At 38.6% G+C, this 23,624-nt stretch overlaps 1 protein-coding gene across 1 annotated transcript in view; it reads left to right on the forward strand.

The window, feature by feature from the left end:
* The window catches only part of LOC139715566 (serine/threonine-protein kinase Nek1-like), a 34,957-nt gene extending 19,427 nt beyond the window's left edge, over positions 1-15,530 (forward strand). Inside the window, exons 5-15 of the mRNA XM_071627128.1 lie at positions 791-843; positions 1,375-1,502; positions 1,894-1,995; positions 2,715-2,794; positions 3,652-3,816; positions 7,451-7,587; positions 8,923-9,162; positions 10,506-10,633; positions 11,166-11,296; positions 12,664-12,759; positions 15,410-15,530. Coding sequence (XP_071483229.1) covers positions 791-843; positions 1,375-1,502; positions 1,894-1,995; positions 2,715-2,794; positions 3,652-3,816; positions 7,451-7,587; positions 8,923-9,162; positions 10,506-10,633; positions 11,166-11,296; positions 12,664-12,759; positions 15,410-15,530 — 1,381 coding nt within the window. The remainder of the gene's footprint in view (positions 1-790; positions 844-1,374; positions 1,503-1,893; positions 1,996-2,714; positions 2,795-3,651; positions 3,817-7,450; positions 7,588-8,922; positions 9,163-10,505; positions 10,634-11,165; positions 11,297-12,663; positions 12,760-15,409) is intronic.
* The last annotated feature ends 8,094 nt before the right edge of the window (positions 15,531-23,624 follow it).

Below are 23,624 nucleotides of genomic sequence, written 5' to 3' on the forward strand. Positions count from 1 at the left end.
CCTAGCTGTCCAAAAGGTTGAGCTCTTAGAGCTTTCTGCTCTCAATTTTAGAACTTGTCCTGGAAAGAATACCACTTATAGTGCACTTTCAACTGTGTTCTTTGTTTGTTAGAGTGTTTTGTTATATTTTGGGGTTAGTTGGACTTCTGTGTATAGGCCATATTAATAGTGAGTCTAATTTTTGCCAATCAGAACTTCCCGACAATTGTGAGTAGTTAAATCTATGTTTGTGGAGTACAGTAGTGACTGGAGAAATGCACATTGTATGCGTGCATGTCACATTCATGTCCGCATCAAAGTTGATATTTTTGCATGTTTTTAAATTTGCGATTGGCTCTTGACATACTATGGCCCCTGACTCCAGAAATTTGTGAAAATAAAAATGTTGTGAATTATTAATTGAGTGTATACACTGAACAGTTTCCAGAATCACCGGTTCTGTTTATATTTCTTGCTGCCAAACACTCCCCCAGAGGCAGCGTTTACTGTAAAACATGATATATTGGCGGCATGAATTTTTTGCGAATTCAAGCCGACGGCCTCTTTTGCGGCATTAAATTTTCACGAACTGCCACTAGCATTCAATGCACAAATATGTAGTGTAGACATGAACTTTCACGTGCATTTTAATTTCGCGAATCTTGGCTGTCGCGAAATTCGCGAAATTAAAATGCATGCGAACATTCCTCGTTTTACAGTACTCTGTGTCTCATCAGTCAACTAATCAGTATTAAAACTTAAAATGGAGATGTATGTTATCATTTGATGTGAATGTGTTTTGTTTTGATAGGGATCTGAAGACACAAAATGTCTTCCTAACAAAGAAGGATGTAATCAAGCTGGGTAAGTACCGGGGTATTGACTAACAACAGTCAAACCTGCCTTAGTGGCCACCTGTCTATAGTGGCCTCCTGCCAAACTGTATAAGCTGTTATTTTCACAAGGGTTTGATTTTTGCAAATATCGCAAATCACTGTTGGACTGCGAATTCAACAATGTGTGAAAATACACGAGTATCTTGAACTGACAGGCATTAGTGCACTTATGATCACACAAGTGATAATCTTATACTGTTCATGGACATAAAGGCATGTAGTTAGCCTTGATGGATTTAAACTTAAGTAATGATCGAGCAATGAATGCATTACAATATCAAAATCTGGCATGATCTGTACAGTTTACCCTGATGTCACACACATTAAAGAAAAGACTGGTATGCGTATTAAACTAGATCCATACATCATTGACATTCAAAATGCTGTAACATTTCATGGTTTAGACAGGATTGTAGAAGACTTAGAATAGACATTTGCTTCAATGGTGGATGAAAGCTTTCATTTTGTTGATATTCTTTCCTTCGTCTTGGATGGACAGGAGACTTTGGTATCTCTAGGACCCTGGAACACACGGTAGACCAGGCCAAGACCTGTGTGGGTACTCCTTGCTACCTTAGTCCAGAGCTATGTCAGGACCAGCCGTATAACAACAAGTCAGATGTTTGGGTGAGTGAATGAAATGCCTCATTCTGAATGGAATTGGTCGATGCAATTTTCACTTTGTGGCTTATCATTTGGGTCTATATGTTCATTCTTAATCCATATTTTTTCTGTTCTTTTACAATTGTATAAACTCCCTCAAAATTCTGAGTTGAGGGCAAGTCATTAGCATAAAGCGATCAGTCTTGACTTTTACTTTTTATCTCCGGTTCTCGGGATCACGCCATCACTCAACTTGACCCGAATAGGTTTAGCGGCTCATACAAAAAGAGTCTAGAATCTGGACTAGATGAGGAAGGGTCATAATGAATAACCAAAGGTCTTGAAAATACTGTCCGTATTCAAGGCCGTTTGTCTTTATTCAGCTTACTGCATCCATTCCCATTTCAACCCCCAGGCGCTCGGCTGTCTTCTCTATGAGCTGTGTGCATTTGAGCCGGCCTTCGATGCCCACAATTTGCTCAGCCTCTACTTCAAGATCGTCAAGGGAGACAATCCTGTAAGTCTTTAATATATTTCTGTCACAGCCGAATCATAGAGCAGTAATTGTCATCACTATGTTTATGCTGGAATGATGTCATTAACTCTTTGAATACCTTAAGTAACTTGTCTCTGCTTTCTACCTAAAGGGTTTGAGAAATAATAAACTAAAAAAAGGTTAGACCTATATGTGCCCAAGCACTCAGTATAACTTACCAAACGTTTACGTCAGCTCTCATTAATCCAGCCAAACTTCACCTAATTAGATATAAGCAAACCCACACAGGTGAAGCAATGAATCCCAGTCCCAAAGGAGTGGAGTGGTGACATAATAGGGACTAGGATGATTCATGGTTAATTTTAATTCATCAACAATTATTGCCAGACATGCTATATCTGGAGTGCCATTATTTAGTAACGATACATTGTGATTTATTTTTAATCCTGTAGAGTCTATTTAGTGTTTCCACTGCTCTGTCAGACGGCCGCACAAGTATGATCCAAATATTGTCAGGTACCCATCCTGCACCCAAGTTTAGAGGGACATAGTGGGTGTTAAAAACCTCTTGTCCAAGGATGTAGCCACTGGACAGGACTGGAACTTGTAACCTCTGATTGAATCAAGACTCTTATCCACTACACAAGAGTGCCCCTATCTGAATGGTAGTGCTGAGATTGATGATTAAATTTGTGACTTGCTGAGGATTCACCTGTTTCCTCTGCTCCTGTTCTTCCCAGACCCTGCCTTCCATGTACTCAGGGGACCTCCAGGGGCTGCTGGCAGCCATCCTGGTCAAGGACCCAGACAAGAGACCCAGGTATGAAAACCTCAAACCCCCACCAGGGGGGTGGTTCATAAAGCTGTTCTTAAAGTTACGAATGACTTAAGAACGACTGGTGATCAATTCTTGTGCTGAATTATTGAAATTCTGATATAATATAGTTTAGTATACAACATTTGTAGCACGTCACAACTGATCACCAGTCATTCTTAAGTTGTTTGTAACTTTAAGAACAGCTCTATGAAACACCCCCAGGAGGAACAGTGACTGGGGAGGGGGGGGGGGGGGGGGGGAGGGATTTGAGATGGGAGGGGGAGGGGGGAATATAATGTGGAGAGTTGGGGGAGAGAAAGGGGAGTATGAAGCGGAGAACTTTGGGGGGGGGGGGGTATGAAGGAGGAGTTTATGGGATGAAGAGTGGGTTTGAGTGAAAGGGGGTTGAGAATTAGAGTTTGGAGGGGATGAAGAAAGGGCACATGAAGTGGAGAGTGGGAAAAGGGGGATATGGGATAGAGTGCAGAGTGGGGGAGGGAAATATACAAAAGTTGAATGGAGGAGTGAAAGGGGAATTGAGATGGAGAGAAAGAGAAAGTTGGAGTTGAGATGGTGAAGGAGAAAGAGGGAGATGAGGAGGAGTAAAAAGATGGAGGAAAAAGTGAGAGAAGGAGAGAGAAAATGTGAATAAAGAAGATGAGGAAATAAAGACGAAGGAAAGGAAAAAAGAAAGATGAAGAAAGAAAGAAAAGAAGCAAAAAAAGATTAAGAAAAAATGGAGAAGATGAAGAAGAAAAAGACTGAAACTCGCCAAAATCTTTCAGTGACAAAATTTGAATGTACTTTTTGTCTTTCCACATTTCTATCATGATCACTTTTTTCCCTTGTGATTTTCACAGTGCCACCACCATACTTGGTCACAGCTATATGCAGCAACATCTCGGTCACTTCATTGCTGAAAAGGAACTCCTCCAAAAACAGATGGAGGCCTCACCCACCAAGCCTAAGCCTAGCTCCTCCCCTGTCATTGGGTCAAAGGTCATAGACCTCCCCACCACAACAAGGTAATGATCTTGACAGTAATGAGAGTTAATAGTTCTTTATAAAGGTCAATATAAATAATCCGTTGAAACCCAGGTGCCCCATGCACAGTGTATGGTGTGAATACACATTAAAAAAAACCCAAACAAACAAACACACACACACACACACAAACAAAAAATAATGAAGAAGCAAAGAAACGACTTCAATCATCAAATTGTGCACGATTGTGCAAACACAGAAGTAGGGTGATGGAAGGATGATTTAGTATTTATCAAGCATAATTTCACCCAAACCAGGGCATGCAATACAGCTTGTGGTCTGATCACACAAACACAAACTTTATGATCTGATCAGAGATTCAAAGTCCCCCGCCTAAGCTTTTCGCTGGGGATCTGTTGTTTTGAGACCGTTTTCACAAAAATCTTCAGTCTCTTCAGCAGTTACATTCGTTGTCATGTATGTGTGTACAAGACATGACTGTTTACGAAAGCTGTGTTTATTTTCTTGAAATATATTCTAATAATTAATCATTGTTATAACGTACATTGATAATGCCCCATATCTACACGTATTATACCCAATAACCCTGGCACATGAAAGCTGGTCTAAGGCAAAGCATGCTGTGTACACTGAAAACAACAGCAACTAAAGATAAGACACCTAAATTTCATAGTTCTGTGAAAATTAACCAAACTTACAATGAAACAACACTAGATCATTTGATTTTCATGAGAAATGTATAGAAAAAAGATGTCTAAAAATGTCTTCAGGGGAAGATCATGACTCATAAAAGACCATTAATTCATTGTACATGTCGATGCTTTGTAATTTTCAAACAAGTTCAGCAGGTCAGTCAAAAGTTAAAGAAGATAAGTTGCATCACCTTCGTTGGCTAAAACCCGGATATTGTACAACTTGTATGCCTTCCATGAATCCTCTGGCTCGGTACAGTCAGTTTATACTATTTTTTTGGAGTCGGTTGTGGTTCAAGCTCTAAGGAGATGGCTAGTAGCAACTTTGTTTGCTGGTGTGTACCCAAATCCCTGAGACAGCCTCAACTGTGCCCTCCTAATCATCCCAAAATGTTTTAAAAACTGTACAGGTAAATGTAATATATAACCTAAACAACTTACATTTTAATCTTAACCCTAACTAGGCCGGTGGGCCTCCGAGGCCCCCCCTCGACGTTCCGCGTGATGTATCGCTAATGTGAAAAGCTATTGCGGCGACGTTTCATGACTTTTTTCTTTCGAGTCTCCCGCATCTTTTGACACCAAATTTGCGATGCCCGGGCGCGCGGTTCCGAAGTTGAGCATAAATATGTATGTGCATGTCAGCCCAAAAATTGGTAAAAAAACATGAATTCATGTACAATTTCAATGCAAACTGTGCTTACAGGCAAATTTCGTAAAAGCATGATTATGTTGGGGTTTTATTGATTAAGATCAATTAATAACGCATTTTCTTGTTCGGAATAGTGTCGCGGACAAATTTCATCGAAAAAACAATGAAAAACATAAAGTTAAAAAAACAAAGAAATACTTAAGAAATACAAAAAAACTATAAAATACTGAAGAATTTTTTTTTGATGGCACAATTTTTTTCTCATATTTGCTCAGGATTAAAAAAAAAAAAACGTGCCCATTTTTGAGCTATATAAGTGATTTATACCACATTGTCAGATTTCATTCATCATTATGCTTGAATTAGCATAATTTAGCATAAATGATAATTTTTTTAAAAGTTTAACTTTGTGGTACTTTAGAGTACATCATAGGCAATGTGTGTGCCAATTTTCGTCGTGATCGTGCGGTCGATGGCCGAGATCTGGGGGGGGGGGGCGGGAGGCGCCCCCCTCATGATCTCTATGATCTACCTAAACAGCCCTGCCTAGTTAGGGTTGATTATTACATACGCTCTGATCGACTACTATGTTTTATAGGCTTAATTACTAGATACAGTGTTCGCTCTGATTAATATGTTAGGTTTCCTTGTTCGTCCAATCTGATCAGCTAAGTAATATTAGGCTTACTACATCATACTGATTTTATTGACTAATTTCTTTCTTGTTAACTTACCTATTGTCGCAATATTTTATGTCAGTTTACTCCCATACCTTTGCTCACAGTGATAAAAGAAAGTAGAGAAGTTCAAGATATAATAACTGCAGAACACCTATCTTGTACTTGTTGGTTTGATTTTTGATTCTGATTCTAAGCGATAGATGTAAAAAAGAATGTTTCCTAGAAAGACACAAAAAAGTCATTTTGTAGGATGACAGTTAAGTGTATCTTGATATGACTGAATGATTGATTGATTTTCTTTCAGATTCCAGGGAGAATAAAAAAAATAAAGATATATCATTACAATAAACTCAACACATTTTTAAGATGAAGAGATATGTAATAGTAACTGTCAATATAGCAATATAAAGAAATAGAAATAAGGGAAAAATATATAAAAATGAAAGTCTGTACAGGAAATAAATTTCTGCTTTATATTGTAAATGATAAAATATCAAGATTTTCCTACATCCTGAATTAAATTCTCTTTGCCCATACATCCCCCTTCCCACCCTTCTGATCACATTACTAATTTTCATTGTGTGTGTGTGTGTGTGAAACCAAACCATATATATTGAACACACCTGAAACTATTGATTAAAAAAAATGTATATAATCTAATAATGAAACTTTCTTAAAACTGGCTTGAATTTAGTGTTTCACTTTCCTTTTAAGTGGAGAAAAAACCAACAAACAAACAAACATTGCTTTGGTTGGCATCCATTCGTCTCGAGAAACGATGACGTAGCACTACAATGTAGGCAAAGAAGTTTGCACTGCCGTGATTGGCTGTACAGTCCCACTCTTGAGTGACAATCTCTTGGAGCACATGCAGCAGATGAAGTCTGTTGGGGCTGATACTCAGGCTGCCTGTGCCTTCCTCCTGGGTCTCTTGGCGGTCTGCTGTGCGTTTCTTGCAGTTTCAGCCATCTTGACGCCCTCTCTGACGGTGCCTCTCCACGGCTGACGATTGTCAGCTGCACCTTCCCATGTGCTGGTGTTGATGTCAAATATCTTCATGTCGCATTTGCTCACGTCTTTGAAGCAAAGATGCGGCCTTTTCATGGGACGGAATCCCTCACATACAACATATGTATCGTTAGATTCTGAGCACCAACTATCAGGTCCTCTTTTCTTTTTTTGTTGTTGACTATAAATATAACTCTTTGGTTTACCATATGAAAATTTGGAGAGTTTCTTATGTCATGCGAGTGAATTTGCCAATCATTTGTATCAACATACTTGTACAATCTAAATTTAATAGATGGTAGTATGTTTTGCTGAAACTTGAATATGAATTTAACTGTTTGAAGGGTATTTGAATATGACACCTTTAACAATCTCAAGCACCTGGAAATGGGATCAATATGAGCTAAATAATCTTTAGATTTAACAATGCACAAAAATAGAATATGGTATAAAATGAATTATGTTTTTAATAACAATTTCCCTAAGCAAAAAGAGCATATATTATGAATGAAATATGATTTTAAATAAAAATTTTCCTGAGCAACAACACCAAATGAAATGGAATAAATGATTTGCACAAAAATATGTATAAATGTGCATTTTTTGTTGTTGTTTTTAACAGAAACCGTCCAGTATCTGCAAGTCATGCCAGGCAGAGAACTCCCCACCGGCCAACCCACAGTGAACGCTTACCTCCCAGGAGTCAGTCGGCTCTCGGTATGCTGCCCTCTAGCCCTCTGCGCAGTCCAGGTGACAGCGGTGAGTGTTTCACAGAGCATTTGGACTTATGGTATTTGACGCCTCAATGCACGAGTGCCATTGGTTTCACCAAGGAGGTTCAAGAGAATGGAGTCACAACCGTCTAGTTTCCTTTACTAGATGTTTGATGCAGCCGCTCAAAAATATTTGAAGCATGTGCCAAACAGGATCTGCCGCTCAGATACGAAGACAAGTGACTCGTGTCTCATTGCATAATCACCAGCCACTTTCAAAGGAAGATATGTCTTTGTGATGGTAATTACTTATCACTATCCCTTCTTATAAAAGATAGGTGGTACAGACACGAGGATGTGCGAATAGAAATTGTGCAAAAAATGCTGAAATAAAGATGAAAATTACTTAACTGGGCATACCCGGGCACTAATCTGATATATCTATCAATAAAGAATTATACTTGAAGATTATTCCATGCTAGTTTTATTTGTCGGAATGAAATGGAAAAGTGATAAAACCGGCTTTCCAGGATGGTACAGTTTTAAACATTTTCACGTGATACAGCTCTGATTTACACTTTTGAACAAATTTCTGCACGGGATTGACTTTTGTTTTACTTACTTTATCATTAACTGAAATTTCATTTCATTTAATAAATAAATAAGCAAAATATGGCCAATATTATGTTAACGTTCAAAATGAATCTTCAGATTGCTCAGCAAGACGGCGGCTTCGAACATCGATCATCAAAGGCACAAATGCGCCTGTGAAATTCTTCTGTACATCAATAGAAATCTGACAACTGTTTGAATAATTGCAGCCAGTTGGAACTCCAGCTCTTAAACCTCTTTGGTTTCACCCTTTCGATAAATGTGTCAATTTATCAACTATGATCTGGACTTGCATATGAGGCTGAGGGAGGGAGTGGGGATTTCAGCAAGCATTTTGTCATATTTTTACTTTTCTGACAAACTGTTTTAAGCTTCTGAATTCCTTGCATCTGATTATCTGAGCAAATTTGTCATCTTACACAACCCTTGATGAAATACCTCTGTGGTACTAATATGTTGTACACTGTATTTTATCAATATTCGTCAAGTGTACATTAAATTTCAAACATTTGTTAAAATCTGTTTTAAACTCAATTCGTAGTCTTCATATTGAGGTATATTTGAGAATTTAATGTTTTTCTGATTGGAGCTAAGATTTTCCCTGGTTTGGGTGGAATAAGTGTTTGATACACGGATGTAGACCTAGATGTTTGTAAATGCAACATGCAAACTGTTTCAGATGTGATGTCTGCAGGTAAGAGGGGAGGAACAACAGGGTGGCAAAGCAATCTTTGAGAGAGTTTTGCATTTTCTAAATCTATTGCTGCAGTCTTGCCGCCAATTCCCCAGCGACGACCTCCCTTGGAGCCCAGCGAATCTGGGGAATACCCGGATGACTTTGACAGCAGCGACGAGGAGAGGGAAAACCCTTCAGAGCAGAGGGGTGTAGAATCACGTGACATCAGGTCTGCAGTGCGCCCTCAATCGGTGAACTCGAGAAAGGACGTCGATGCGGACTTGGACGGGGAGGTACCGGAGGAGTGTGATGTCGCCTCAAACTCTGACGAAGGTTTGTCTAATAACGTGTCCAGTCCCAAAGCAACATTGCTGTTCTTTCTTTTTGTTATAATGTAGACATTCATTGGCAGCATATCACGAAGAGAGTACAAAATTCCATTTTATTTTAGGCCTTTCTCGTTCATACAGTTGTGCACAATCGTGCGTTTCAGAATTTGCAAAAGCCTCTTATAATTTTTAGATTTAAAACTACTTCTTCTATCTACATTACATTTACATGACAGGAGTTCCTATTTTGCTCTCAAAATGGCAACTTCTTGTAAACTATCTCTGATTTTGGGCAGATTTGATAAAATTAGCCAGTTCCATTTAATCTTTCACCATCGAAAGACATGTGGTGCTGCCAATATGATGATGACGAACTGATGATTTCTGCCACAGATCTTCTCTAGGAATTGCTGGCTTGATGCAGAGTGATGTCATCTCTCAAATAAGGGAATGATAAAATGTGACGATAATTCTGGGATCATGCTGTAATGCATTAAATGTCATATGGTCGCTGGGGCGACAAGACCTCGTATCTACAAAATGTCAAATGTTCAGGAGAGCCAAAAAACATGACGGCCAAAGCACTGTGGCAAATGGGAGAGCCTTTCCTTTGACATGCCGTGGTGGCTTCATTCTTGGAGTAAGACAGTTGGGATTTGGACAGGACATCACTTCACCCATTATTTGACCATTAATCCAAAAAAGTCATTTTCACCAAAATTGCAGATACAGTTGAACCTCTAGTATCCGGACAAGTCGGGACCGGGCTCATCCGGATAAGGGATTTGGCCGGATATGGGAGACTCAATGCTTTATACATGTGCATATACATACACATGTACTGATGTAGCCCATTGTAGTACCACATGTAGTAATGTGTATACTGCAACCTTTTCATTGTTACATGTGAGAGGACTCAAGCGCATAATCTTGTGTCCATGTTCTTGCGATGATTTGGGGATGTTTGGGGATGTTAAAATGTCTGAAGGTAAGCAATTTGGAAGGAAATTTGATGTAATGTATGTTAATCATGTTGGAAGTAATATGTAATTCATGTGTGTTTGTGTAGGAGTTCTCAAGGAGTTGGGAATCCCCCTTTCCTCCCGTAATTATTTAAAAAAAAAAAAAATCACGGCGAGAATGCGTCTGTATAATAGAGAGATCCGAATAAAGGGAGGCTTGATAAGAGAGGTTCAACTGTACAAGGTCTTGTCACCCCAGCGACGATATGTCATTTGGATGACATTCACATATTCTTCGATTTTCTAATGACGGCAAATTAAGATCTTGCCTCAAATAAACAGAAGATCACTGTTTTGTGTTTTATTCTTCTCCCTAAATTTTCAGATATTCCTGAAGAGCTGGTGGCAGAGGAGGATGTGGAGGAAGCGATTGACAGAAGAACAGAGAGAAAAGAGGAAGACGAGGAAGGAGAATATCCGAGTGACTTTGAAGAGGATGATGATGAAGAGGAGGTAAAAGAAAATTGAAATTCCAGCTTGAAGTCTTCTCACTGGATATACTGTAAAATACAGAATGTTTGCGTGCATTTTGATTTCGTGAATTTTGCACACAAAAGTTCTTGTGTACACAGTATGCATTGAATGTTAGAGGCTACTTGCAAAAATTTCTTGCTGTGAAAAAGGCCGTCGGCTCCAATTCGCAAAAATTTCATGCCACCAAATATCGTGTTTTACAGTTCTGTATTTTATTTTCCTGTCATTCATTTAATTCAGGTCCGCATTAAAAACAATAATCATCACAGATTTGAGTTGCAACATGTGTAAATGTATGTCAATGGAGACCATTGTCAGCCTGATAGAGTTGTTTATTCTGGCTTTTCCGCTTGTCCTCTTTTACTCCCTGGAACTTATTTCATTTATTTTTTATCCACTGTCTCTGTGTCTTTTTCTCTAATATTTCCATTCCAATTTCTCTTTTATCCTTTCTATATTGTACTTTATTTTATTCACACTGCCATGCCTTTTGTGTTGTTCCACCCCGTAGAACCTGCAAAACATCTTGACCAATGCCAGGACGGCAGCCAACGTCGAGATGGACAATGACCACGACGACAGCTTTGAGGACTCGGTCAATCTGTCGGACAGCCTCGCAAACTGCAGGCACCTTGTGGCAGAGTAAGTCTTGACACATACTGCATATGCCGAATATTTCGCAAGGTTTTTATTTTCGTGAATGTTGTGAGTCCGGTGCTATTCGTGAAAATAATACACGTGAAAATATTGACGCTGGGCCCCGTTTTATCAAAAGATAAAATCAATTTTAGATTTCCTTACCACACAAGCTGCCATAGACTTACAGTTGAAATCAACTATATAATAATCTTTATTCTTCATAAACAGGGCCCAGCTGATAAAGCTACGAGTATGACGTACGCGTATACATTTCTCCATTCGGTACAGGACTCCACGATCGCGAATTTAGCCACTCGCGAAATCATCGTGAAGTTCCGATGGATTCGCAAAAATTAAGACTCGCTAAATATGTAGTCTATACAGCATAAGAATTACTATAATCACATATACCGTTTTCATGCCTAAAAAGGATGACATGCTCCTTCATTAAGACTCAAAATCACATTCACCCTTTCCCAGAGCCTAGATCTAGCTCTCCTTTAACTGGTTCCGTGACATTTGCTCCTACAGCTATTGCTCCTACAGCTATTGCTCCCATGAAATATCTGCACGCTAAGCCAAACATTACTTCTACCCACAAACATATTACCTTAACCCTTGTCATAATCCTCACATCAAAACTAAACCTTAGATCCTATCACAGCCCTAATCCTGAGTCCTTTGAGAAAATGAGACCAAAGGAATTATCACAGGAGCAAATGTTGTGTCACCCCTTTAATATACATCTGTACTATACACGAGGATTAACAGTCAACCCTGCTGAAGTTAATTCTTAAAGTGATTAGAGAAAATCCTTCGCCCTACATGAAGTTTGATATGCACACACACACACACAAAATTAGCCATCATGTTTATATCTATCTTGGTCTAGAAGTTTTTCTTTGACTTACTGTACGGAAAGGGCAAAAGGATGGATGGATGAAATGTTAAAAGTTGGATGATTTCCATGATGCTGGTATTTTAAAACCTCATTTGTGTCAAAGAGACAGGTCAGACAAATATTCAAAGGAATTGCCAAAGAATTGAAGAAAAAAAAACAGTGTTCAAGGGTTGTTGTAGTATTGCTGAGGAACTTTAGCCAGATCTACTACAGCTGTACAGCATTAATTGCTTGTTGAAAGAAGAAGAATCCCCCCCCCCCCACCCTCCAAGAAGAGATACATCACCCTGATTTGGCATCGAATATTACATATAATACATTTAGTGTTCTCTCTTGCACTCATTCTGTCTGTCTGTTTGTTTGTCTGTTTGTTTGTTTGTGTGTGTTTCTCTCTCTCTACCCTCTGTTTATTTTTGTCGGCTAAATTTCTGTTAATTTTTTGTTAATATTTCTTTGTTATTATCTACAGGGAATGTCGTGATGTTCTAGGTGACGGGGTCTTCCAAGAGATCGAAGCCAAAATCAAGGAGAATCGTGGAAAGGGGCTCGATCCATATCAATTGAGGTGAGACACAGCACCGGGGGCATATATACCAAATGTTTGACTGGAATTAATTTTTATGCCTCCGCCACGAAGTGGTGCTGGAGGCATTATGTTTTCGGGTTGTCCGTCCGTCCGTACGTACGTCCGTACGTCCGTCCGCTTTCGTTTACGCGATAAATTGAGTAATATTGACTGGAATTTTACCAAACTTGGTCCAAGTATGAAGTATGATGGGGCAATTATTTGATTAGATTTTGGGTGAAATCGGCTGAAGGTCAAAGGTCAAAGGTCAAGGTCAAATCATGAAATTGTATCTGTTTACGTGATAACTCAAGACTGGATCGAGCAAATTTCACCAAACTTTGTTGGAGGATAATGTATGATAGGACAATTACTTGATTAGTTTTTCAGTGAAATTGGACAGAGGTCAAAGGTCAAAGATCAAGGTCAAATCCTAGAATTCATCTGTTTATGTGATAACTCAAAACTGGATGAAGCAGCTTTCACCAAACTTGGTCCAAGGATTAGTGACATTGGCAAGAGGTCAAAGGTCAAAAGGTCAAGGTCAAATGCTATAAATGTTACAATTTCCCCCATACCTATGCAATGCCCGAAGGTATTTTCTTGAAACTTGGTGTGGACATGTACTACTGCGTAGAGATTCTCCAGAGAGGGTTTAACTTCATAAGGTCAAAGGTCAAAAGGTCAAAGGTCAAAAGGTCAAAGGTCAAAGGTTAGGTAAAAATGTTGCAATATCACTTTTCTCGCAAATGGTTCAATGTATCTTTGTGGAACTTGGTACATACGCATGTACTGACGGGCAGGGATTATCTAGGGAATTTAGGGGTCATGAGTCAATAGTCAGGGGGTCAAAGGTCAAGGTCAACTCCTCAAAATTTTACTATTTCCCTCATATACTAGTATATGCAATGTTTGCATTATTACTTTCAAAACTTAATACATGCATTACCTGATGGAGATTCTCTGGGAAATTTCCAGCCAGAAGGTCAAAGGTCAAAGGTTAAGGGTCAAAGGCTAGGTTTCAATGCCTCCCCCCCCCCCCCCCCCCCCAAGGGAAAAAAAAAATGTTTTGTACCGTCATTACACTCTTTCTTCATACCTTGGAAATTACTCATTGCATAAACTTACAAAAAGGTCCATCAGAATGCAAGTAAAAATTCTCAATTCCCCAAATATGTGTACCTACACTCCTAGAAAAATATAGCAAACCCAGTTCAAGACATTTCTGACAAACCTGCCATTTCAATATTTTGCCAGTTATGTGAAACTGTCGTGGATCACACATTGTGAAGACATTGTACTATACGCTTATTGGGAGAATCATGCATTATGGCGGAGGCATCAGTCGCCATAGCGACATTTCTAGTTTTATGTATGCACGGATGGGTGGATTTGCATTTTACCAGACTGTACTGCATTGAACTTGCTGCTGTGGAAAACTTGTTAAATGCACAATTGTGCAGTGATACGAAAAATGTGTATCAGGGCAATTACCCCCCGGCTAAATACTGATTAGTGATAAGGTTAGAGTAAAGAATAGGGTTAGGGTAAGGTTTAGGGTGTAGAGTTTGGTTTAGTGTTAGGATTAGGTTCAGGATTAGGATTAGGGTTTAGGGTCAGGGGAAGGGTCTGGGTTAATTGCCCAGGGGGTGATTATCCGATAACCCAAAAAATATGGTGCATTGTATTTACCATGGATTTTGCAAGTATGGGATTTTGTAAATTTTGGACTTGTGAGACAATTTTGCTAGTGGGTACGTTTGCACTTGAGCAGAATAATGAGGACATCAGCTGATTTGCAATTTGGCAAAATTAAGCACTGACTGAAACATACAACATATACAGTAAATGGAGTAGCCATTGGAACTTTAAAGGCAGTTGAAAATTGTCCCCTACATGTTAATGTAACTCACTTTGCATAAAATGATTTCACTTTAAAATCAAGAAAACAATACATTAAGGACAGGATAGAACAGCAATGTTAAAAGTACAAACAACACAGGCAGAAGTGATTATCACGAACAATAGTTGTTCAGAATGATGTTTGATTATTTTTATCACAATAAATATTTGCACATCTTATATCCATCACCTTAAAATCTTTTTGATGATGTACATTGTTACATATTGTGCACAGGGCAACTGTTTATCAACCACTGTAACATCAGTGATATTGCATCTACGTGAATGGCATGTAATAATGTGTCTTTTCTTTTTAGACTTGCATTTCTCGTATGAACTTTAAACCATGTTACGTGAAAGCAAATGTATAAAAAATCAATACTGTAAAAGTGGATATTTTCGCGCGACTAATTTTTCGCGCTCGGCGGGGTAAGAAGAGTTTCGCGTGTCTTTAATTCCGCGGAATCAAGTCATCAACTGCTGGAACATATGACAAACAAAAATATTCGCATGCTTTTATTTTCGCGCTAGTTTTGGGTTGCGCGAAATGCGCGAAAATTTCAACACTGCGAAAATTTCAACTTTTACAGTATTTTGTTACTGATAGTCGCTCTTTTGCTATATTCATGTTTTCTTAAGTTGCAAGTTTTGCTTTCATTTTTCTCTCTGTGAAACATCTAGTGTTGATTTGAAAATAAATTTTAGTACCTTAATGAATTTCCCTCCTTATTTTTGCTTACACCCCCAGATTGCAATTTGAAGAAGCCATAGGCTCTGAAAGAATGGACACATGCTACCTTCTCACTGAGTTATTAGCAGACCTCGACAGCATGAACGTCGCAGAGAAAGGAGTACAACCAGTCTCATGATTCCAAAGCAAGCAGTGACATGGAGAGTGGTGTCAGTCCCTTCTCACCGAGTTATTAGATCACCTTGGCAGCATAAATATTGCAGAGAAAGGAGTACCACCAGTCTCTTGATTCTAAAGCGAGCAGTGACATGCAGAGTGGTGTCAGTATCTTCTCACTGAGTTATTAGATCACCTTGACACCATAAGTATCGCAGAGAAAGGAGCACCAGTCTCTTGATTTCAAAGCAAGCAGTAGCATGGGGGATGATGTTGCTACCTTCTCACAGAGTTATTAGCAGACGTCAACAGCATTACATCATACAGAGAAAGGAGCACCACCTGTCTCTTGATTCTAAAGCAAGCATTGGCATGGAGAGTGGTGTCAGTATCTTCTCACTGAGTTATTAGATAACCTTGACAGCATAAATATTGCAGAGAATGGAGCATGACCAGTCTCATGATTCCAAAGCAAGCAGTGGTATGGAGAGTGGTGTCAGTCCCTTCTCACTGAGTTTTTAGATGACCTTGATAGCATAAAAACTGCAGAGAAAGGAGTGCCACTAGTCTCAATGATTGCACAGCACACTGGCATGGAGAGTGGTGTCACTACTTGTTCACTGAGTTATTAGTGGACCTGGACAGCATGAACATCGCAGAGAAAGGAGCACCACCAGTCTCATGATTGCAAAGCAAACTGGCATGGAGAATGGTGTCACTACTTTTTCACAGAGTTATGAGCAGACCTGGACAACGTTAACATCACAGAGAAAGGAGCACCACCAGTCTCTTGCTTTCAAAGCAAGCAGTGGCATGGAGAGTGGTGTAGCTACCTCCTTACCAAGTTGTTTGCATTCCTTAAGAGCATTGATATTGCAGAGAAAGGAACACCACCAGTCTCCATATGTTAAAGTGAACAGGAGCATGGAAAGTGGTGTTGTGCCACTTAATGAAGTTGCACTGGTGCTGGTGGTGAACCAATGCAGCTTTGTAACAGATGAAAATAGTTCCTCACCATCGAGAGTACTCATTATCAGCAGCTGTATTTAATAGCCGCATCAATATAATCATTGTCTCCATCATTGACATCATCTTCATTATCATGATCACACTTTGTCATTACTGTCGTAATTATCATCATCATCATCATCATCGTCGTCGTCAGCTTCACCATCATCATCTTCATCGTCATCATCATCATCTTAATCATCATCGTCATGCAACTGGAGGTCAATGATAGTAGGAGGAAACTCAGCAGTCCCCTTCCCTGGAGAACAATCTTGTCATGTTCTTTGGCTTCCTACTTGGATAGCAATTTGCACTTTGGGTCCTACTCTTCCATTGCTCCACCATATTGTGGTTAAAATTTGCTATCATTTGATTTCCTTCTTTTTTTTCAGTCTTTCCTATTGCCTTCTTCCTGATTCCATCTTCAGCATCATGCGGGTTTGATGTCTTCCTATAAACCTGTCATATGTGACCCTGCACCTCAAAACAAACAAAAAGTCGCCGGACATGAATTTTTAGTTAAGACCATATTCTGAAAGAGCAGACTTTAAGCTTTAAAATGATGTATAACTCAAATCAAATGGACTCTCCTAACCTATCTAAATATTGGAAAGAAAGCACAAACTCAGGAAAAGTGTGAACTGAGAAAAAAGGCTCTGAAGGACAGTGTCTATTCAAGCGCTTAAACTTTACCAAACCGTGCTGGCTGTGCGATGAATGGGACAAAAAACAGGAAGTAAACCACCAAAGTAATAACAATGAAGAGATTATCAGATTAAACTGAAATTAGGCATGCCTCATTAAAACATTCTGTCCATAATCAATGCCAACTTTCAAAGCAGTAGCACAATCCTTTCAAAAGTTATTAGAGTTGAAAGTGAAGAGTGTGGACAAGGTTTTTCAGAAATGAAAAAGGGATTCTAAAGACACACCTAATCACACTATTCTACCAAAAATGTTCGAGATAAACTGCAAAAAAAAACACACTTTCCTGCCCGTTTTATGATACCAAATTTTAGCATAATGTAAAAGAAGACCCGTTCTTTCAGAAAATATGAAAAAGTCAAGTTCGGCTAGGTTGACCCATTTCACTTATTTTCAGTCCTCACGCAAAATCAGTGTGTGCGACTTTATGTTCGTTTTGAGGTGCACAGTCACATATGTCTGTACCATCACAGCTGCAGTGCTTGTTCTCTCCTGTAAACTACAGTCAACCTTGTCTAAGTCAAATTTATTTGGACTTGAGAAATGCCTTCGAGTTGGAGAAAATTCAATTTGTGAGGTATTAAAATCAATAGAATATAAAGAGAAGAGGACTTGAAAAGACCTTCGACTTAGGCGATGAATCGAATTTTATACGAGGTCGACTTAAGCAGGGTTGACTGTATTCGACTACTCACTACCACTTGCACACAGGAAGGAAGTCCCCCCCCCCCCCCCCCGCCCCATTCTTTTACTCACTACCACTTACATGCAAAGTTACCTCACCTTCTTGTCTCCTATATCTTATCACTACCACGAGCTCAAAACATTCCCTCTCTTTTCCCCATGACTCCACCCTTCTTGCCCCCTATTTCTGACTGGTACTACCACCTGCTCTCAAATTTACCTGTCCCCTCCCTCAGTGCCCAGCCTCCCGAGCCCCTACATATATTTCTAATTACTACCACTTGCACACAAAGATCCCCTCCCCTCCTCCTCTTTTTCTACACACTACTACCAACATACAAAATTACGCTTCCCCCTCCCCTGCCCCCTTTTTCCTTGTGCTTCTCTCAGCCAATCAGATGTGAGGAATTTCCGTAGCTTATAACAGTTTGTAAAGAAAAAATATCTGACAACTTTTTTCATGAAATGCCCCTTTGGGGTGATGTGCTACCACGTTTTTTTTTCTTTAATCTAGAAATTACTGTACTTTATTATAAACCATGCACATATTACCACTCATTTTCTGACTATCAGATGAAATGTGCAGATATTTTTGAAACCATTAGTACATTAAAGGACAAGTTCACCTTCATAAACATAAGGATTGAGAGAATGCAACAATATTTACTAGTAGAACACATCAGTGAAAGTTTGAGGAAAATTGGACAATGGATGCAAAAGTTATGAATTTTTAACATTTTTGTGTTTGAACCGCTGGATGAGGAGACTACTACAGCTTGTGAGTCAAATGCGTACAACAGTGTAAAGAAAATATAAAGAAAATTCAACATATTTTCACTTTTTTGCATAATAAAAGAAGAGCACTTGACTTGCCTCTTCCTAAAGGCAGGGAGAATAATATTACCCATAAAATTTGTCAGTAATGAGTCAGGGGAATGTGTACTTTTTTCAAAAGATTAAATTTTGTGAAATTCTCTTTATATTTTCCTTATATTGTTGTACGCATGTGACATCTAAGTTATTCATACACTGCAGTAGTCTTCTCATCCAGCGGTTACTGCACAAAAAATTCAAAAATTCATAATTTTTGAACGGATTGTCCGATTTTCCTCAAACTTTCAATGATGTGTTCTACTAATATTGCTACATTCTCTCAATCCTTATGTTTATGAAGGTGAACTTGTCCTTTAAGCTCTTCCCAAAGGAATAAGTGCTAATGCCCTTTTGCTGGTCACACAGTGAAAATTGTCACCTTAGAAGCAGAAGAGATTGACTGGTTAAAGTGTTACACTTTCTGCATATAATGCATTGTGTCGCTGTCATTTTGTTATTATGATATCAGTATTTTAAGTCATACTGACATGTACAGTCTTTCAACCTCCCGTAAAAAAGATGTTGACAACCCAGAGTTATTATGTTGTGTTTTTCAGTACTTTGAGTTAGTAATAGGTTATTTTAGAGTGAAAAAAAACAAAAACAACTTGATTCCTAAACCTGTTTATACCACTTTATGTTATGAATAGCAGCTGTTCTTCTGTAATCACATACCAATTTCATTTTTTTCTTGGAGAAATAATGGACATTTTTGTCAAATGTTGAAGGCGATCTCCAATTATCTACTACAATAGCTATGGTGCTTTCCATTTTGTGTTGATTTTTGGATCTTTTGTGCATTTGATATATTTGGTAATGAAAAGCTCCTTGTATGTTTGTGGGTGTACATTCACAATTGCTTAATATCTCTCATTAGGAAAGAGTACTGTGTATCTGAAATCCGTCCATAATTTTTCTATTGTAATGAGTGTCTGAATTTGCAGAGTGAGATCACTTCTTCCTCCTTCTCCTTTCTACTTGCTTTGCTATTTTGCTACTGATGTTGTACTGAATGATTTCTTCTTGCTGATGCGATCTAGCCTTTCAATTCATACTGGTGTATATCCTTTTCATTTGTCTGAAGTCTTTCATTAGCACTCTATGTACGGATTACTGTATAATGATAATAAAAAAGAAAAGATAGGAAAGCAATAGGCTTTGACTGATGAAACAAATTTAGAGGAATAAAGATGGGATCATTGCAACTGACTGACAAATTGCCCTACATCAACATAAATAAGCACTGACTTGCTGTTGGCGAAAGCTTGGTGGTCTAGTGGAGATGACGCCGGTCCGGTGATCAGGAGGTCGTAGGTTCGAATCCTGCTGGAGTATGTACGCCCATGATTTTTATCATGGCTACTACTAAAAAAACTGCTCAATTCAGTGCATATTTATGTGGATGTAGGGCAATTTGTCAATCAGTTGCAATGAAAACATCTCGACGAAAGAATTTCATGAATTTGAAGATGGGATCATTTGATGACTTGGTGATGATTTGGCTTCTAGACTGTCTGCCTGTACTATTTTGCTTGTGAACCCAGAATACTGACAACCTCCAGTTATGAAAGAAGTAGCAAGTTTTCAGCTGGATGGTCCTGCTGACTTCTGGGGCACATTTTGTGGAAGGGACTACAATTGGCATGGGATCTGGAAAGCAGACTAGTAGCTCCCATTTTGGTGCCAGTCATGAGCTACACACATACAAACGATGCAGGTGGAGGGGTGTAGTCTAGAGTCCTAGTCTGGAATACATATTTAGTTGAGGAGTATGAAATAATATATTTTGTAACTCAGAATGCCATGAAATCTCATTATGAAGAGGTTGGATACAACAGAACCCTAGTGCAACAACTAGAAAACAATTGTTCAGGTTCCAACTCTCCACTCACCAGTTGAGGAACATCCCAGTTCATGGGTAATTGTTCTATCACACCCTTTTATTACATTTGTGACCCGCTACAACAAAAGGATCCGAAAGTCGGGAGAGGACAATTTTCTGAAAATGGCATTACATTATTCCCTTACTCTTGTACTTTAATTCTATATATAGCACCACCCATAAAAGTACTCGGCTGAGGAGATTTTGATAATTTTATTATGGCATGTCAAAAGGTTGTGGAAATCAAGTTTCGAGAAAAACGCCTTCAAAGTTTTCCTCCCGACGCTATCATGATCAAGGGGAGGCGAGACAGTTTTCACCGCTTGACAATAGAAGGTATGCTCATAGCGACCTTTGGCGATGTTCATTCAAGCTTAGCGCCAGCGGTCCACGCACGACCAATCAGTAATCAGGATGCCACGCACTGACCAATAAGATCACTCCCTCGTTGCTAGGGGCGGAGTCTAGCTGCGGCGCTAAATCCAAATCATCGGACACATTTCTGTTTACGTTGAAAGTCGGAAAATCATGGGTCAGAAAAATGCTGATTTCTTGCCTTTCCTTTGACCATTTAGCTTCGAAATTTCGGCAGATGATAGACAAAATATAAGACTACAAAATTATGCCCAAAACAGAAATCTGATTGTTCTGACCAATTTTGATGAAGTGAATTCAAACTCGATTTTCTCGGCTCAGCCGTCAGCGTCTTTAGGATCGTTTTGTTGCAGCGGGTCACATTTTATGCGGAAATAAAGTACAATTTGTATAGGATTAGCTGATACATAGAAAAATAAGTGCTACCCCCTATTTTGTATTAACTATGTCATGCACTGATTCGTGCCATGATTTTAATGCCCACAGTATTTTTTTATTTCATGATCTGAAACTGATGAATGTCTTGAAAGGTTTTCATTATGATACTGCCAAATAATTCTTTAATTTCATATTTGTGAATTGTTTTCACATATTTGTTGCATTCCAAATTCCATAAATCCTCCTTTGAGACAGTTCTTTCTGTCTTTGTTAGATTGATTTATTTGGGTATTTCAAATAGAATTATCATTCCAGCTTTCATTAAAACAAAATGATTCTGGATGTGGTTTCTGCTATTTCATCTGATGCAAATGCAATAAGAAGGTAATTGTAAATTTGTCAAATATATTTTGAGAGTACATGTACAATATGTAAAATGATGAAGTTATATGATTCATATTAGGCCTACAAGGATTCTATTCTGCTTGTACAAACATAGATCAGAGATTTACTTTCTTTTTTTCTCTCTCTCTTTTTCTTTCCCTGTGGTGGCCCATTTAGGCCAATAAAAACTATGAAAGTATGAAATTTTGGCAACCTGAAAATGAAATATATTTGCCAGAAATAAAAGGAAACATAATAATTTTTGAATCTTAGTTGCCTGATTGGGCTTTGAAAATTTGGTGGCCAAACATCAATTTTTAGTGACCCAGGGCCACTGGTCATGTCGAGCCCTGCATATAAAGTACATATCTTACATTTGTACATAAATACTATGTACATACACATATATCACACATACATACAAACATACACACACATACATAGGCCTACGTACATTCATGACATTACATAGTACAGTGCACTCCCGTTACAACGAACACGGTTATAACGAAATTTCGTTATAACGAAGTAAATCTTCTGGTCCCAAAATTATCACCATTAAAGTCTATGGTGCAAAATTCGCTTATAACGAACACGGTTATAGCGAAATTTCCGTTATAACGAAGTCTTTTCCGAGCGCCATAGACAAAGAAAAACAAAAGAAATGTGCTCCGTTATATAACGAAATGCGAATTGCTTTCGAAAATACGTAGCGGAACAAGCATTTATAGCGTCTCTGCATGGGTGAACGCTCCACACCACTGTGTATTTGCTCCTCTTGTCACGCACAGTTTCTGAATGGAACTTGCGTTTATTATTGTAATACAGTTATCCCATCACAAAAGTCATTTCACATAGCTTTCCAGTTTATGATGAGTATTCAGCAAACAGAATATGATATATATATGTGGTTTCCTTGTTTCCGTTATATATTGTATTTGTTCGGTTATAACGAAATTTCGTTATAACGAAAGAAAACTGCCGGTCCCGAGCATTTCGTTATAACGGGAGTGCACTGTAATACATAGGTACCGGTAAATACCTACATACACACACATTATGTACATACATAAACATACAAAAAGGATTGTGCACTTACTTTCATGGCTACTGTATGTATAATACATACTGTCCAGCATACATACGTACATACCAAGGCCTGCTAGAGTACATAACAAACCAGGGAGGTAGGACAGAGGGAAAGAGTTCCCACATTCCTGTTAAAGCTGAGCTATGTTTGAATCTTTTCTTTCTTTTTTCTCCTTTTTCTTTGCTATGTAATAGACGTCATTGTTGTGCATGTGAGTTTATTCTTTTGTGTGTCATGTGGACTACCAGTACTGAATAGTGTATGGAATTAAATGTTGTTTATTTTGCAATGAAAGTTTCCAATAGCCTTGTGATTTTGTTGTACTGTACCTTTAAATCTTTATTTATTTATCTATCCTCTATCTCTCAATGTTTATATATACATATACGGGCTTCTTGCCAAAAATTTTATTTTTTTTTTACCTTTGTCAGGGATCAATATTTATATCAGCACATATATACGCGCTTTTCTGGGGGGTGGGTACAGGAGGGGGGTTCCCCCAGGCCTCCCGCGCAGCGCGAAGTGTTGAAGACTTTGCTAATGCTCAATAAAACACAGACAAATTACAGCTAAAATGCCGCTAAATGAATAAATCCCAAAGTGAAATGATAACGTATCTGAATATAAGAACGACTCAAGTCCATGGAAGGCCATTTCGAGTAAACTTAAAAAAACTTCATATCTTTTTTATTTGTCCAATAATATTCCATTTAACTGTGATGGGAAGGCAACATTGT

The sequence above is a fragment of the Diadema antillarum genome, unplaced genomic scaffold (genome assembly GCF_040938485.1).
Source record: "Diadema antillarum isolate AM-2024a unplaced genomic scaffold, OU_Dant_1.0 scf00000051, whole genome shotgun sequence".
Taxonomy (NCBI): domain Eukaryota; kingdom Metazoa; phylum Echinodermata; class Echinoidea; order Diadematoida; family Diadematidae; genus Diadema; species Diadema antillarum.